The 18889-nt window shown below is 41.3% G+C and overlaps 1 protein-coding gene across 5 annotated transcripts in view; it reads right to left on the bottom strand.

Annotated features, from left to right (window-relative positions):
- INPP4B (inositol polyphosphate-4-phosphatase type II B) overlaps positions 1 to 18889 on the bottom strand; it is a 463330-nt gene that overhangs the window by 114094 nt on the left and 330347 nt on the right. For all 5 annotated transcript variants that reach the window (XM_007668427.4, XM_039913682.1, XM_029076612.2 and 2 more), the window contains exons 13-15: positions 16779 to 16909; positions 15413 to 15517; positions 4222 to 4330 (exon numbers count right to left, since the gene is read on the bottom strand). In XM_007668427.4, the coding sequence (XP_007666617.2) occupies positions 4222 to 4330; positions 15413 to 15517; positions 16779 to 16909 (345 nt within the window). The remainder of the gene's footprint in view (positions 1 to 4221; positions 4331 to 15412; positions 15518 to 16778; positions 16910 to 18889) is intronic.

The raw sequence follows: 18889 nt of genomic DNA, 5'->3' as shown, positions 1-18889 counted from the left end.
CAAAAACTCCTCACTCTAGGCTTCAAGGCTCTACATCACCTTGCCCCTTCCTACCTCTCCTCCCTTCTCTCTTTCTACCGCCCACCCCGCACGCTCCGCTCCTCCGCCGCCCACCTCCTCACCGTCCCTCGGTCTCGCCCGTCCCGCCGTCAACCCACGGGCCACGTCCTCCTGCGGTCCTGGAACGCCCTCCCTCCTCACCTCCGCCAAACTGATTCTCTTCCTCTCTTCAAAACCCTCCTTAAAACTCACCTCCTCCAAGAGGCCTTCCCAGACTGAGCTCCTCTTCTCCCTCTACTCCCTCTGCCACCCTCCCTTTACCTCTCCGCAGCTAAACCCCCCTTTTCCCCTTTTCCCTCTGCTCCTCCACCTCTCCCTTCCCATCCCCACAGCACTGTACTCCTCCGCTCAACTGTATATATTTCCATTACCCTATTTATTCTGTTAATGAATTGTACATCGCCTCGATTCTATTTAGTTGCCATTGTTTTTATGAGATGTTCTTCCCCTTGACTCTATTTATTGCCATTGTTCTCGTCTGTCCATCTCCCCCAATTAGACTGTAAGCCCATCAAACGGCAGGGACTGTCTCTATCTGTTGCCGACTTGTTCATCCCAAGCGCTTAGTACAGTGCTCTGCACATAGTTAGCGCTCAATAAATACTATTGAATGAATGAATGAAAGAGAAGCAGGTTTCGTGGCTGCCATTATAGACCACTCTTCCAGACCGCTATCTCTGATCTGACTGGATGGCCACATTTTGGCTAAGATAACTTTCTACCCCTTCCTTTTTTTTCCCTCAAAGTCATTTTTGATCAAGAAATATTTTTTTAATTTAAAAGAACCACATTATCTCTCACAGTTCATACACTGGTGTAGAGAGTGTGTCTAAGTTCCAAGTTTTCTTCCTCCTGAATATATTCTCATTGTGTATTCAGAGTAAGATTTTTTTTTTGTTTGTTTTTTTAATTGGCTTCTCTGCCAGATTCTTCTTAATGCACTTATGAGACTGAGTTGAACAGGGCTACATATAGTCCACGTCAGTGCCTATAAAGCAAAACTTCAGTTTTTTCCCATTTATACTTGAGGGTTTTCAGATTTTGAATTTGCTTTTGTTTAACTTTCCAATTAGAGGATGCTTTGCATTGCAGCAAAAACTGATCAAAAGACATGAAGGTGATTAGGCCGCTCAAGGTAAGAAGGTACTGCATTTTAGTGATTTTGTGGGAATCTTAGGTTTGTTCCAGCCAAGAAGGTAGTACTCCATCAGTGCACTACATTAGTCACACTGACTGTGCCCCAAGATGGCCTAGGAAAAAGATCAGGGGCCTCGGGGACAAGAAACCTGGGTTCTTGGCTTAGCCTCTTAACTGCTCTGGTCCTCAGTTTCCTCATCTGTAAAATGAGGATTAAACACCTGTTCCCCCTTACAAGTAAGCTCTATATGGGTATTATTTCTTATCTGATTCTATTGTATCTAACCCAAATGTTGGGCACATAGTCAATACCTAACCACTATTATTATTATTGCGGTTATTATTGTTTGATCCTCACACCCAGCAAATGTGATTGATTTGAATATTGTACATATTAATCTTACTGAGTGGACTATTCGTTGAAATCATGATTCACCAATTCTCTGTTTTTTGACATGCTACTAAAATACATATGGGGTACAGAAAAGTGATTCACATTTTGACAAACGCATTAACACGCTGTTTTGGCTTGTCAGATACTGCATAATAAAACTCCCGGGGATGAGACTGAAAAGATCACTGGTTTTGCCACAGACAGCATCTAATTACATTTTACAGCATAATTAGAACTTCTGACTGTATCTCAGGGAAGTGTCAGGATGTAGAAGAAAGATTTTTGAAATGTGCCCAGTGCTACATACTCCATTGACATTCTACTTGGACCCAAAGATTTCCCAAAGCAAAGTTAGTTGGCTTTACTTTGGTTTCTTACATCATTGTTGAACTACTGAAGGAGACTTGGCAGCCATGAAAACAAATTTCTAGTACCCTTACCTAATTAACGATTGCTTTCTTCGTCCCTCAAGTAAGATATCACTTTGAACTCTGAATCATGGTTTTTAGACTGAGTCTATTCATGATACAGGCATTTCCTCTTCCTGCTGGAGTCCTTTCCAAAATATATACAATTACATTCCATTAGATGGTCAACTTCATTTTCAGAAGGTAAAGCTTTTAAGAAACAAGCAACTCATCATTCTGAGATAAGATGTCCCTCTCTACTCTTCAACGTAATACTTCAGGACTACAAGAGAGAAGGAGTTGATTGAGTGGTCAGTATTGAAAACATTGGCCATTTGTAAAGCTTCGATCCTTTCTCAGTGTGAATGCCAAGCCTGCAGTCTCAAGGCGAATAATACAGGAAAGAACCCAAATTTAATTCAGTGAGCTTTTATACTTTCACATCAAAACATTATTCTTTATAAAGCTTCATCCCAATGTTTGATTTACCCTGCTGAACCAAGCTGACAGACACAGTGAACATCTGGTCAGATTTCTTTTGTGTACACTGCTGTCAGCTGACAACTAAACATAAAATATTCCCAGGATTTATGTACTTTAAGAAGAATTTGTTTTATCAAATGATATATATGCACACTCAAATTTGGGATTGAACCATGGGATCACATGTGATTGGAAAGTGAATGAGCAATGGTCTGTGCTTGCGGGGCTTGCCACATATTAACTTCAGTTACCAGCAGTAGTTGGATGAATATTCTTTCTCACTGGGAGCAGTCATGCTAGTGGTTTGGTGGATGCCACTGATGCTCTATTGTCCCAGCCAGCCATGTTCCTGCTGGGGCACAGAGCCAGGGTAGGGGGCAAGGAGCAGATTTTTCTGGGTGGGTAGGGCCCACTTATGGCTTAAGGGACCACAGCATAGTGCAGTTGCTGTGCTGTGCCTTCATGAACTAGCAGGTGGTTACATTGATAGCTGCTACACTGTCTACCTCATGGAACATCCAAATTGGTTCCTCAGTCAAAAACCCTCACCACCTACGGCAGAGCCCCAATAGGCAGAACAGGGATTAGAACCCAAGTCTCCCGATTCCCAGAGCACTGCCTTCCCCACTGGGCCAGCAGGACAACCCAAAACGATCATTGGCCAGATAGGAAAGAGAGAAGGCAGTTTGGATTCTCCAAAGAGCTCTCTAGGGGCACCTTACTGAATGTATATGAGTGAAATTGGGTATTAAAGATAGTCCTCATATTACTGCCGATATGGTGGTACTGAGAGCCAAACTAACAACTGATAGTACACAAATTTTCATTAATGATACAGTCAATGGAATGCAAAGTGAAACTCAATCAAACAATTTTACATTAAATTTCTGGAAAATATAGACATCTGTAAGAAGCTTCAGAGCAACTTCAAAGCAGCCTTATCATTGGCCATTAATCAAATAGCTAATCCGTGGTATTTATTGAACACTTAGAGTATACAGATCACTGTCCTAAGCAGTGGGAAAGTACAACATAACAGAGTTTGTGGATACGAGGCCCTCGGTCAACTTGACAAATATGTAAAAGCACACCTGCAAGACGTCTATCTGGGAAGCGGCCACTGCAGCTGGTCACAAAATAGTTGTAAAGATCCAAGCCCTGAACATGTACCTACTGAGATGAACAAGCAGGAAAAGGAATATTCTGCTGAGTTCCCCAAGTGTCTTCCTTTCCATATGCCATAGTGCTGTGAAAATCACCAACTTCAAGAAAGAAGTTGTGAGCTCACTATCAAAGTAATTGTAGGAACTCATTGCTCTCACTAGTTAGGACACCTAATCCTAATCCTATTCTTAATCTCCAACTCTTTCCCTGTGACTATAAGACCTCAATAGAGTCCTTATACTGATATTTTCCATTGACAAAGAGCAATAACCTGTACTAAGCCATCAAAAATTACTTCCTTTTCGAAACAGGCAAACACTTTTGGCCCTGGAACCATTCTACCCTTTAATAAATAGGAATAGTCATCCACTCTAGCCTTCATTCCATTTTAACCGAATTGCTACTGAGAAAGAGCGCAGACAGCCACTCACAACCATGAAATGGAGTTAGGGTATCAAAGATGCCACCTGCGAAATTGAGCCATCCTCTTTGTTCTTGCATAAATTATTCTTAATTTAATAGAGAGTAGACATACTAATAGTTTGGGTTTCATTTTTCTCATGTCAAAATACTTACTTTCTCCTTTCTATCTCAAATTTACTGAGCAATCTCCGAAGTCCGCCATTCTTAAATCCCTGACAGTGTGCCGCTGGGGCTCCCACTGTGATGACATCATACTGAGAATCTGGAATAAAATGGACAAGGAGATGAAATTGACATTACTGTACACCCAGGACATAGTGCCTGTGGAGAACTACCCATTCTATTAGAGAGTTGGGAAAGACTTCTAGTTAATTCACTAGAAATGTCTACAAACATTAGGTTTCAAAGATGAAAGGAAGTTAATAAATTTTCCCATGCAGCCACCTGTCTGCCTAAGCAGTTTTTCTGTGGTATTTGTTTACCGCTACATGTCTGGCACTGTTCTAAGCACTATGGTAAATACAGGCAAATGGGTTGGACACAGTCCCTTATCCCATATAGGGTTCAAAGTCTTAATCCTCATTTTGCAGATGAGGAAACTGAGGCCTAGAAAAGTTAATTAACTTACTTGCCCAAGGTTACACAGCAGATAACTGGTTCATCTGGGATTAGAACCCAGGTCCTCCTGACTTCCAGACCCATGATCAATCCATGTCTCATCTTATTTATATGTAATATATAATATGAATTTATTATATAAATGTATAATAACTTTAAATATTTCTCTGATTTCTCATAATTACACATTACATATACATTACATTCTTTTTCCTCTAAATTTTTATTAGCATGCCCCATAAATTAGTGTTTTGTGAGTTTCACATTGTTGAGCCCTGTGACATTTCTTTGCAATCATATTAAAATTCAACAATAATTAACCATCTTTCAACCCAAAATTTAAAGGAAAAAATAAACATTAGTGCCACTGAGCTGAAGGGCAGAGAATCCCTATTGACTGTCTCTTTATAGCACTTGCTTGGGTTATATTTCAAGCATTGGGTTCACATCTTGAGCATGTGAATGTACCTTTTCACAATTTCCTTATCCACCTATTAGAATGAACACAAAATGTCTGAGAATCCTTTTCCAGATAGAATCTTTGTTTCCAAACAAGATAAAGCTCACATATTAACATTGAAACTAAATCCCCTGTTCTAGAATATAATCCTTTTCATCATATGAACTTGTTGTACGTTGTAAAATGTGTCCTTTTGGTAGCATTCGGGTGAAAAATGTCCCCATAAGGAGGAAGACAGTACCAAACGGCCTGCTATTAACAAACCGTATTTCATCTGGGAAACCTGATTTCATGTAGATCCATTCCAAATTGATTTTAATGTTGATGCATTGGTTGCTCTTCAAAACTCATTTACTGGCAAAACTGCAATAATTTAATTAACCTCAGGTGAATGCCATAATGTCTACATCTCCTGTTCGTGCTAAATTTGTTGGAGAGCCTTTTTTCTAGCCATTCATTGGAGGCAAAGCAGTAACATAAACAAAGAGCTTAGGGGAAGAACCGCTTCATAAGAACCAAAGTGATAGATGCCTTTGAAACTCTACTATTCAAGTTTCCGGGATACTTCTATTTGAGGCTCTTTTTCAGCAGGAAATGTTTAAGGACGCCATTCCATCTCCTCTGTTAGTAAGGGAGGTGAAAAGCCCACACAGTAGTTGCTGTGAACAACATAATAATCTAGGCAGGAGAGAAAAACAACCAGATCAGAGGGGTTTTCTGTCTAAAGAGATCCCCTCCCCTGTCACCTCTGTGCAACTGTTCTGAAAGAACTTCATTCATTCATACATTTGTTTTGAGTGCTTACGGTGTCCAGAACCCCGTGCTAAGTGCTTGGGAGAGTTCAATACAATAAAGAGACATATTCCCTACTCACAATGAATTTACAGTCTAGAGGTGGGGACACAGATACTCCCTCTGCCATCCCCCCTTTACCTCTCCGCAGCTAAAGCCTCATTTTCCCCTTTTCCCTCTGCTCCTCCACCTCTCCCTTCCCATCCCCACAGCACTGTACTCGTCCGCTCAACTGTATATATTTTCGTTACCCTATTTATTTTGTTAATGAATTGTACATCGCCTTGATTCTATTTAGTTGCCATTGTTTTTACGAGATGTTCTTCCCCTTGATGCTGTTTAGTGCCATTGTTCTTGTCTGTCCGTCTCCCCCGATTAGACTGTAAGCCCGTCAAACGGCAGGGACTGTCTCTATCTGTTGCCGACTTGTTCATCCCAAGCGCTTAGTACAGTGCTCTGCACATAGTAAGCGCTCAATAAATACTATTGAATGAATGAATGAAAGATATTAATAAAAAATGAATTACAGATATGTACGTAAGGGCTGTGGAGCTGGGATGGGGGGAAGAACAAAGGGAACAAGTCAGGGTGAAGCACAAAGGAGTGGGAGAAGAGGAAAGGTGGTGCTTAGTCAGGGAAGACTTCTTGGAGGAGATATGTCTTCAATGAGGCTTTGAAAGGGAGGAGGGTAATTGTCTGTTGGATAGTAATGGTACTTGTCAAGTGCTTACTGTGTGCCAAGCATTCTGTTTAAGCACTGGGTAGATAAGGGATAATCAGATCAGTTTCTGTCCCACTCAGGGCTCACAGTCTAAGGATGAAGAAGAACAAGCATTTCATCCCCATTTTATATATAATGAAACTGAGGCACAGAGATGTTAAATGACTTGCCCTAGGTCACACATCATGCAAGTGGCAGAGCCAGGATTAGCACCAGGATTAGCAGGTCTTTTGACTACTGCTAGACCACACTGCTTCCCTCACTTCTACTGTTGATTGCAATTCAGCAAAGCAAAGCTCCAAATCGAGTTGGTGCAAACGCAGTTACTTTCATTCATTCTTTCCTTCAATTGTATTTATGAAGCACTTACTGTGTGCAAAGCAATGTACTAAGCACTTGGGAGAGTACAATATAACAACAGACACAATGCTGCCTACAATGAGCTCACAGTCTAGAGGGACAGACATTAATATAAATAGATAAATAAATTACAGATATATACAGATATTGTGTCTTTGGATTTGCCATCTCAAAGGCTCATGAATAATCTCTGAGTCATGAAGTGGTGCTGGCTATGTGCTCATTCTCCCTCATCCTGCCACTAGTTTTCCAGCAGATTGTAAACACTGCCCTGTGATGGTTCCAGAGCAAGCAATCAAAAACCGAACAACTCTTGGCTCAGCACTAGCACACACCAACTATGAATATTTATTAAGTCATTGACACTGTCACCAAAACTAAATCAACAAGAGTTGGAGAAGAGATGACTCCCCAACTCTAAATTCACTCCCCCTCATCCTACAGCCTCCATCCTCTGTCAGTGGAAATGGGCCACAGCTATTTAATATCCCTTCTCCACTGAAATATGTTCCTCAAATCCCACTTGCCTTTTCAGTTTAGTTGAATTCAATTTAATCACATTTATTGAGCACTTACTGTGTGCACAGCACTGTACTAAGCGCTGTTCTCCATTCTCCTCTCTAGAATCCCTTCACCTTTTCCAAGTTCCACTCTCCTGTGTCTTACCATCCTTCATTCCTATTTCTCCTTCAGGTTTTTAGCTTTGGCTAGGAAATTATCCCTAGACTTCCGAGAAACTTGCCCTAGACCGTAAGCTCGCTGTGGGCAGGAAAAATGTCTACCACACTTTCGCATGCTCACTGGCATTGGTAGGTAGACGGGAACACTTTCAATAGAGGATTTATGGATTTAGCTCTACACATTACTATTCATTCTACATCATCTGCTCTCTGAAAAACTAAAGTGCTGATTTTGGTCAATGGTTTTGAGAAACTGAAACAGAGCTATTTTGATAGATTGACTAAGAAAGGAAGAAAAAAATATTTTAAAATGATATCCCAGTGTTCACGGGGTATAATCTTATTCTGCAAGGAAAACGAAGAGAAGGTTTCAACCAAGATAACACCAGTAGTTAGGGGATGAAAGCATAATGAGCATGCCACCATTACCAAGGAAACCTGCAGTAATTAACTGTAAAATGATCTCCACTTTGCTGAGGATATCAAGTGAATAGGACACAGTTGCAGTTGCCTATGGCAAGAATAGATTCATGGGCAGTTCATCTGAGGTTATCAGTGTTAAACGACCAGAGAATAGATTAAAAGGTAAACAAATGGCAGACCTAGTCTTAGAAAAAAAAAAAGTAAAGGATGCTTCAAAGAGGACATTTCAAACAATAGGGAGATTAAAACAACTACAACGCTGTGGAGCCTGGTCTCACTTTCCTTGTTCTGGCAGATAAAACCCTTTCAAAATTCCATCCTAACTGAATTGCTTTGGAAGTCTCTCCCTGCCTTTCTGAATCATGGTTCCTCATCTAAATATTTCAATCTTTAAATCCTTCCTAAACCAAAGTTTCATGATTTATTTCAAACCGAAATCTTTCAAGGACTGTTGGCTCTCCACAATCAGAAATAGAGGGAGAGAAGGGTCAACAAGAAGATATTAAAGAAGGAAGGAAGAAAGCTCAATATTTTCTTGTGGCATTTCTCCCCTTTCTCCACTCTGCTCTCCGCTCCTGTTAAAAACACTCATGCTATGCAGTGTGCACTCATCTATTTTTGGTGGAAAGCAAACCCCTTTTTATTGACAAACATCAATAAGCATCATTCATGCTACAATCTGATAGGATACACCGTGGACACAGTGTTTCAGTAACAGAGGTACTGAATCTTTTCATTAGCATTTGCAGGGAAGTAATTTGTGCCTGCTTAAAATTCACTCACTCCAGTAAACATATGGTAATGATGACCTTTAAAGATTTGCAGGTTCCTTATACAATGTTAATGAACTGATAGAATGATTCTGATACAGACACCCAATGCATAAGTTCCAAAGCATTTCTGAGTAGAGTTGCAATTCATTAAACCCAATTCTGGGTTACATTAAGGTATATTTTTCCATGGTGTTTAATCCAAATCTATGTTACAGTAGGAATTACTATATGGTTTTAAGATTCATTAAAAACTCCTTTTTCCTTAGTCACTTTAGCATCTTGAGAATTCCACACTACAGAAGATGGAGTTTAATCTACTGCTTCGTTAAAACCCCTAGTAAAGTACTTTGACACATAAGAAGTGTTGAATGAATATCATTGCTGCTGTTAGTTAACATACCAGAGTGGGGTTTCCATCATGAAAATGCAGTGGTCTAAGATTAAGGGGGAGAAAGGTATGAAAGAGAGACAGACAAAAACACATGGCAGAGGCAGACAAGAACAAGAGAGACCAGAAACGGTCACAAACAACACAGACATAGGTCAGAGGGACATAAAGAGATGCCAAGAGACAGAGGGAGGCAACTTAGCTTAGTGGAAAGAACACATATCTGGGAGCCAAGAAATGCCAGCTCAAATCCCACATCTGTCACTGGCTGGTTGTTTGTGTTTATTCATTCAATCATATTTACTGAGCACTTACTGTGTGCAGAGCACTGAACTCAGTGCTTGGGAGAGTACAATACAACAATAAACAGACATATTCCCTGCCCACGACAAGCTTACAGCCCAGCGGGGGGCAGATGGACATTAATATAAATAAATTACAGCTATGTGCATAAATGCTGTGGGCCCGGGAGGGAGGAAGGACAAAGAAAGCAAGTCAAGGTGACTCAGAAGTGGGTGGGAGAAGAAGAAAGTGGGGGGCTTAGTCAGGGAAGGTCTCTTGGAGGAGATGTGCCTTCAACAAAACTTTGAAGCGGGGGGAGGGTAATTGTCGGATGGTAGTGGTACTTGTAATGTGCTTACCATGTGCCAAACACTCTGTTAAGCTCTTGGTAAATAGGGGATAATCAGATCGGATGCAGTTCCTGTCCCACTTGAGGCTCACAGTCTAAGGAGGAGGCAGATTATGTATTTCACCGCCATTTTTGCATATGAGGAAACTGAGGCACAGAGATTTTTAAGTGACTTATCCAAGGTCACAGAGCATGCAAGTGGCTGGAGCTGGGATTAGAACACAGGTCTCTCGACTACTGCTAGACCACACTGCTTCCCTCACTTCTAGTACTGAATGCAATTCAGCCAAGCAAAGCTCAAAAAGGTCTTATATTGAGTCGGTGCAAATGCAGAGTTATTTCCTTGATATCGTGTCTTTGAGTTTGCCATTTAATCTCTCTGGGTCTCAGTGTCCCCAACTGTAAAATAAAGATATGAAACCTGCTCACCCAACATCTTATGCTGTGAGCCTCATGTGGGATGCGGTCGGTGTCTGACCTGATTATCTTGAATCTACTTCAGAGTTTAGGACAGTTCTTGGCACCTAGTGATCTCTTAATACATATTAAGAGGCAGAGGTAAAGATGCAGACAGACTTTGTTGAGACAGACACACCCCACGTACACCCACCAAACCCCACTCGCGCCTACTCAGAAGATCTTCCCCTTGATCACCCGCAGAAGCTGGGTTCTAATCCCAGCTCTGCCACTTGTCTGCTGTGTGACCTTGGACAAGTCACTTAACTTCTCTCTGCCTCAGTTACCTCATCTGTAAAATGGAGATTAAGACTGTGAGTCCTATGAGGGACAGGGACTCTGTCCAAATCTGATTAGCTTTTATCTACCCCGGCATTTAATACAATTCACAAAGTCGATCCCGCCTTCACAACATCGCCCAAATCCACCCTTTCCTCTCCATCCAATTACTACCACATTAATTCATTCATTCAATAGGATCTATTGAGCACTTACTATGTGCAGAGCACTGTACTAAGCGCTTGGAATGTATAAATCGGCAACAGAGACAGTCCCTGTCCACTGACGGGCTTACAGTCTAATCGGGGGAGACAGCTCATTCTATCCTGCCTGGATTACTGCATCAGCCTCCTTGCTGACCTTCCAGCCTCCTGTCTCTCCCCACTCCAGTCCACTTATCACTCTGCTGCCCGGATCAATATTCTACAAAAATGTTTGAGACGAGTTTCCCCACTCCTCAAGAAACTCCAGTGGTTGCACAACAACTCCGCATCAAAAACTCCTCACGAGTGGGTTTAAAGCACTTGATCACCTTGCCTACCACAATTTAGCCTGCACACTTCGCTCCTCTAATGCTAACCTTCTCAGTGTGTCTCATTCTATCTCACCGCCAACGACTCGCTCACGTCCTGCCTCTGGCCTGGAATGCCTTCCCTCCTCAAATCTGACAGACAATTACTCTCCCCCACTTCAAAGCCTTATTGAAGGCACAACTCCTCCAAGAGGTCTTCCCTGACTAAGCCCCCTTCCCTCGTCTTCCACTCCGTTCTGTGTCGCCCTGACTTGTTCTCTTTCTTTATCCCCCCCCCCTCAGCCCCACAGCTCTCATGTACATATCTGTGATTTATTTATTATGATTAATGTCTGTCTCCCCCCTCCAGATTGTAAACTCATCATGGGCAGGAAATGTGTCTGCTTATTGTTGTTCTGTACACTCCTAAGTGCTTAGTACAGTGCTCTGCACACAGTAAACACTCAATATATATGGCTGAATGAATAGTAAGGCTTAACAAATACCATTTAAAATAAAAACATGCAACAGACTGTCCCAACTGCCCTTCTGCGGAGCAGCCTGCAACTTGCTCCCAGGTGAGAGAGGTGTTATTGTGTTGCTGGGTTTCAGCATGGGAGGATTGAATGCACAGGAGCAGCCTGGGACTCTGGAGAACAGTAGCAATTTCAGATGGTGCAAGAGCAATCAAGTGGGGCCTGGCAGAGGGCTGGAAAGGAATCTCTATTGGTCTTCCTTCTCCTCCTGCTCTCTTATTACATAGGGGCCACTGACAAAAATCAAGCTTGTCACACCTACCTCCCATCACTAAATTTGAGGCAGACAAGTTTTAGGATCCTTTTTCCAACTCCTTCTCCATGTAGGAGGGGTAGTACATGAAATTAAAATACCATGTATAATCTGACATTTAAAGGAATGGGTTATTTGACAGTACTGATGACCTGTGATGACACTTGGCTATTTAGATGTTCCAGATGAATGGAAGTTGTGTGAGACAAGCACCTCTTACTGTCCAATGGGTATTTCATGCAGTAGCAAATTCCAAAATGGAATATATTATTCATGAAATTTAAGCAACTTTTTTAAGTACATTATTTTGTTTTAAAAATGCATTATACTACATTTATGATGTCAGAATTTGAATTGCAAAGGAGGGCTAATGTGATACAGGGCAATTAATCAGCAAAACTGTTTTTTTACAAACCAATAATTTCCTTGGATCTTAGTTAATTACTGCTTCCAACAGCAGAATGTAGCCATTGGTTGTCGACTCCGATATACCACCATCACCTATAGCTGTATAATATAATTTACGGGATGTGCTACAGCAGTGCTATAAACATCAATATATTACAATATTCACAATTGATAGTCTACAGAAAAGTAATTCCATTTAGGAATATTGAATGGGAAATAGTCTCATTTCCAAGAGAATCTCTATTTTTACTTCAAACACTTTAGTTTGGTGGGTGTCCTATCAAGTGCTCTTGTATTAGCATAATGAATAAGGATGAAAAATTAACTCAATGGTCTAGGAAAAACCTAAGCTAACTGGAGACTTTTTAGTTTGTCAGTATGAGACATGACAACATTAGTTCTGCTTGGTTACAGCAGTGCTCTTCTTTATAGATTTACACTCTAGGTCTCTATCATCATCGTCACTGTCTTTTGGTAAAAACATATGTTCTGTCTCAGTGTAGAAGTATTCCCTCCAATATCAGGTAAAAATTCATCAAATGCAGAGAGATTTTGGCTGGTCTTTGGTGACATAAGATGAAAATCTACAATCACTAAATTGCTCATCAGTAAAATAAAGTGGCTCAGCCACCATGTCCATCATTATCACAGTGTAAAGGAGATTCCTTAATTCAGCTAACACTTAATTACAAAAATGGACTCCATTTTTGTAGATGGTGGAATGGTAATAACAACTGTGTTATTTCTAAAGGGATTATGTGTCAGGCAGTATTCTAAGTGCTGTGGTAGATAGAATGTAATCATGTTGGACCCTGTTACTGCCCCACAGGAGGCTCACATTATAAGTAGGAGGAAGAAATGGGATCGAATCCCAATTGTACAGATGAGAAGTTAGGTGATTTGCCCAAAGCCACTCAGCAGGCAAGCGGTGGAACTGGAATTAGAACCCAAGTCCTCTGACTCCCATGCCCCTGCTCTTTCCATATTAGGCCATATTTCTTCTAATAAATGATAGAATTGGAGTATAAGCTAAGGAGAATTTCTCCCTCTTGCTTTCCTCCCTTCCCCCGCCCACCGCCACTACTGTCCAAAGGTGTCATATGATGTATGATGTGATGTCAAACTCTTTTTGGAGGGGTTCCACAAAATTGATTAGCCTGGAACCCACATGGCAATTGATTAATTCCACCTAATGGCCCCCTGGTGCTGACACTGAAGCCATGGTTTGGGCAGCACAGTAATGGCAGTTTCTCTCTCTCTCTTTTTTTTTTTTTTACAATATTTGTTAGTGCTTAGCATGCACTAAGTGGGGATAGATACAAGTCATTCAGGTTGGACATCATCCTTGTACCACATGGTAGTCACAGTCGAAGAAGGAGGGAAGACAGGTAGTGAATCTCCACTTTGCAGATGATGAAACTGAGGCACGGAGAAGTTAAGTGACTTGCCCAAGGTCACGCAGCAGGCAAGTGGCAGAGTCAGGATTAGAACTCAGGTCCTCTGACTCCCAGGGCCATGCTCTTTCCACTAAGTCATGCTGCTTCCTTCTCTGCCCTCCCAACCCCCTTCCTGTCATTCCATCTATCTCCAAACCTACCCTCAAAGGGCATGCCCTAGACGTATATGGTTCATTTCCAGAGATTCTGAACCACATGGGATTCCTGCACAGAGTGATGGAAGGAGATAATGTTCCCTTAAATAAATCCTACAAGCTTCCCCCTGTGAATGTATGGCCTCCCTCTATCTGGTTCATAGTCCATAAATTGGGCTCAACGTATTTTTTTTCAGACTATCTTCTATAATTTCTATTCAAGACCTCAGCTTTTACTGAAGCTTCCCCCTGGATCTTTCAAAGGAGTTCTAAATAGATACAACAGCTGCCACTTCCTGAGGCCATTTAGTGTGGCATTTCTACAAACAGCAACTAAGAGGTGATTAGTATCCTGGTTAGTTACTGGGGATCTTTGTCATACCTTAGTGTTTTTCCCTACACTCTTGGGTGCTTTTCTCTGACTCCCACTTCTCATCCATGCTCTTCCGATGATGAATCTGAGCCCATGGCTTGGGTGGGTGGGTGAGAAGGCATAGAGGAGAGGAAAAACTGGGCTGGAAAATTGCCTGAGAGAAGACTACATTATCCAGATTGGCACACACAATTCATTTTTGCAAACACAGTGGTCTTTCCTATTTCATTCACCGGGCTCTAATTCTTGGGAAAACCGTAATTATGATCATTACATAAAAAACATCCAACTTCACCCCCTCTTCCTTTCTAACTCCATTATTAAAGATGAACTAAGTCATGGGCATTTTGGAATAATCACCAGTGAAAAAGCATAACAACAGAAAGTGTTCCAGAAAGCCAAAGTATTCATTGCGCACCCACTATGGGAGGAAGGACTAAAGCAACCACAACTGGTCATCCATAATGTTGTTCTTTCCTCATTTTTAAGAGGTCCAAGGATGTCTGGATACTGAACCAGACCTTCCAGCTTGAACTCTTATTGAGATGCATCCAAAGAGATATTAAGGAATGCCAGCTAGCTCCTACAGAAGGCAATAAGAATTTCTACTCTTGCTGAAAAAAGAAATACTCAAAGGCTTCCATTGACCCCCATATCATCAAGTCTATTTATGCTTCTACTCATTCCCACTGTTTTATTTCACGGCTACTGGTCCAGTCTTAACTGCTATTTGTATTTGACCTCGTACTTAAGAAGAGCCAGTCGAAACAAATTGGTCTCCAGTTTGGAAAATTCTAGGTAAAATACACAGCTGTTCACATAGTCGCCCCGTTAAAATAAGGGAATAGTAAACTCTTTGGCATTTTCGCTATAAACTCATTTAGGGGTCACCTGGATTAAATGTTGAAAGTATTGCCTTCTCTGTTGTAGCTCTACTGAATTAACAAGAAGCCTCATCTGTATGATCGCTACCTTAAATATTTTTTCAAAGCATAAATGCAAAGATAAAAACTAAAACATCTTCATGAATAAGAGGAATGCAGACAGGCAGTGAAAACCAATTAATAACATTCTGAAGAAATCCACTTTACCTTTCAACTGGGGGCTGTGCACTTGCATTTGTTGAACGTGTAGATTTATTGGAACAAATTCTAGTGTCTTCTCTCCTTTATTACAGCTTGACTTGAAGGAAGACCCTAGGAAAAAATGTTGGTTTTGAACATCATTTCCTTAAGCATCAAGCAGATGTGTTGCCTTTTTGTTTCTCTTAAGAGGGCAGCAGACACTCAGGTGGTACTGACATGCTTTAATTTACTTTTGTGTATTAAGAAAGGCAGGTTCCCTAGCAGCATCTCAGCACGGAACCTTTTGCCTGCCTGCCTTTGATTCACAGAACAAACTAATTGTCGGGTTTCTGTTTTGCAGGTGATCGGCAGAGTGCCTGCTGACTGAAATCAGTCCACAGCGGGTTGGAAATGAAGCCACATTTAATATATATTTACACGGAGCTAAAAATACAGAGATGGAGAGAGAAAACACTGCTGATTTCTAAAGGATAGAGAAAACAATTTTAACACTGCAAACAAGGCAAACTAACCAGAATTCTTCAGTAGTAATTGTGGTATTTGCTAAGTGCTTACTATGTGCCAGGCATTGTACTAAGTGCTGGGGTAGATACAAGGAGTCAGGTTGGACACAGCCCACATCCACCTGGGGATCACAGTCTCGATCCCCTTTTACAGATGAGGTAACCGAGGCACAAAAATGTGATCTGACTTGCCCAAGGTCACACAGCAGAAAAATGGCAGAATCGGGATTAGAACCCAGGTCCTCTGATTCCCAGGCCCGTGCTTTTTCCACTAGGATACGCGGCTTCTCAGATCTTAATCAGAGTCTTGAATAAAAACAATCTTACTAAGAGACTCAGTGTTATTAGTTCATGGGATGGAAGAGGTTACTCTTATAGGGTAATTAAGATTTATTTCCTTCTGATCCTTTAAGTCTCAGAAACACAGCAGCCTAAGGGTGAGTGTAGCAAGGAGGAGCTCCTAGAGCTGTAAGCTTATTCTGGGCAGGGGATGTGTCGGTTAATTTTTGATTTGTACTCTCCTAAGCACTTAGTACAGTCCTCTGCACACAGTAAGGGTTCAATAAATACGACTGACTGATTATGCCATCCTGCTGCGGAGGGGTCCCATCAAGGAGGGAGACCTTGCTCAATTCATGGGAAGCATGGGGTAGGCCACAGGTGACTATTCTATGAAAATGCACACTGCTGGAACTGAGCTGCCCTATCCCAACCCTTCCCCCAATACAAGACAGGTGGGACACTTCAAGCTTTTCTCTTCCTTTCTCGGGCTCTTCTATTCTGCTACTCATGAACCACATCCATCCTGCTTCCACAGGCCTTTTAACTTGCAGGCAAGATGTGAAAGCACCCAGTGAACATTTTCTTACCTGTCTGCTTCCCGAGCTCTGTCAGAGTGTCCTGGTACATGCTCACCATTTGCTCACAGTGGGTAAGAACACTTTTGCGCAGATTGTCCCAATGTGGGGAAAGCTCGCCAAGGTCTTTGAGCTCCTGGTTTCTGGTTCAAATGGAAGAAAAAGAAAAATAATTAAATCCATTTTATTAAAAGACAAGGGAATGGCTTGAGCCAAATGCTGCTTTTTTAAAAACAATGGGTGGAACCTTACTAAAAGGTTACTGATTCAAATCTTCCACATTCTGGAGCTGCCATAGTACAAAATCAATAATAATAATGATGGTATTTGTGAAATAATTGTCAAGCAGTAACGTGATTTCTTGAGGATCAGTGAGAAACTTGGGGGAGCTTCAGTATAATTCTAGATGACACATTTTCTTCTTTCCCTAGCCCAATTAAAACCTCTATTTGTACTCTCAGTAAAGCCCCATGGTTGTGCTATGTAATTAAGCTATTTTCCCCAAGATTCAGGCACATTTACAGAGTAATTTGGTTAGACGGAATGACAAAGTCTCCACCTATTATGTGTTCAACGTTTTCACAGCCAGGAGAACATAAGCAACACCATTACGGGACAAACCAATGTACCCTCAGGCCCAGGATTCTGTCTCAGACAGTGGCCACAGAAAATCTGAGAAATCACATCACAGTTGCCTTCTTTGACATTTATGCTGGATGAATTCAAATGATTCCCATTAGGTAATACTAAATTTAGTAGTAGTAGTAGTAGTAGTAATAGTATTTATTATGCTCACACTGAGGGCAGGACACTGTACTAAGCACTGGGAGAGAATACACATGTGGGAATTAGACATGCTCCCTGTCCATAAATTGGGGCATAAATTGGGAGAAGGGACTGGAGACAGGTACATTAGGAAGGATGAAACACTAAAACACAACACAAATACATAAAATAAAAACAGAAAAATCATCTTAACCAAGTTTTCTTTCACACCTAATCCCTACGATCAAGCACACTATAGGTATGCGACTTCCTTTTCCTAATCTGGAGTTTCACTACTAAGCTAGGCTTGATTTAAGTCAAAATCATGAGGACAGCACAAAACAAATGTAACACTTATAACCCAAGAGGAAATCTTTTATCACATTATGCATTATATACTCAGCACTTATTCAAGCACTGTTCTAAGCGCTGGGGGAAATACCAGTTAATCGGGTTGGACACAGTGCCTGCCCCAAATGGGGCTCACACTCTAAATGTATGCATGTACCTTTGCATTCTGTTGAAAACACTCCACCAATCTTAATAAACAGACATTACCACAGGTGAGTGGACTTTGGCTTTTTCCCCTTCCTCCTGGTCTAATCTTTAGCCTCCCACCTGCCACTTGGCAGCCACTTACAGATACCAGTAACATCCTGCTCATCAGGGATTCAATTTGGCAAAAGAAACGGACAGTTTTATCTCTGAGAAATCATAAGAGTTTAATACTGTGCATCTGGCTTAGTTACTCATGAAAGACAGCCAAATGTCTCAAAGGATCATTCTTTCAGTTTGGGATGTGCTGCTTTGAATCTTGCCCTGTTTCTCCGTTCTCTCTTCCGGGAACCCAGCTAGAAAGGTTTTCAATGTGGTCAGGTATTTCTCTCCATTTAACCTAGGTGTAATTCTCTCCATTTAACCTATATACATGGATAAAGGGACTGAGGTAATCTCTTTTGGGATCACTTTAATCTTTTCTAGCCCCTTTCTCATGCAAAGGTTTTATACCACCCACGAGACCAAGCATATGGACCTTGACTTTTGGTAATTAGGAAACCAAGCTTAGCATTTGTGAATATCTTTCTGGCAGTTGGTATTCTTTACAATTTGTAATATGGATTATATCTTGACTTTAGCAGTTATTCTGTTTGGGAACTTGGTTTGGCTGTGCTTACTTTGTGCCTTCACAGATGGGTTCTTGGCTAACAACCATCCATACATCCATTTTTCCCCTGGATTGCTCTAAGTGTAGGATTGTCAGTCTTAGCCCTAATTTGGTGTTAAATAACTAAGCAGTGCCATAGATCTCTCAGAGCAAATGCTTCTAAGATTAACAGTTTACGATAAAGTCTATATTT

This window comes from Ornithorhynchus anatinus, chromosome 12 (assembly GCF_004115215.2).
Source record: "Ornithorhynchus anatinus isolate Pmale09 chromosome 12, mOrnAna1.pri.v4, whole genome shotgun sequence".
Lineage (NCBI taxonomy): Eukaryota > Metazoa > Chordata > Mammalia > Monotremata > Ornithorhynchidae > Ornithorhynchus > Ornithorhynchus anatinus.
This window is presented reverse-complemented; position numbering and strand designations above follow the sequence as displayed.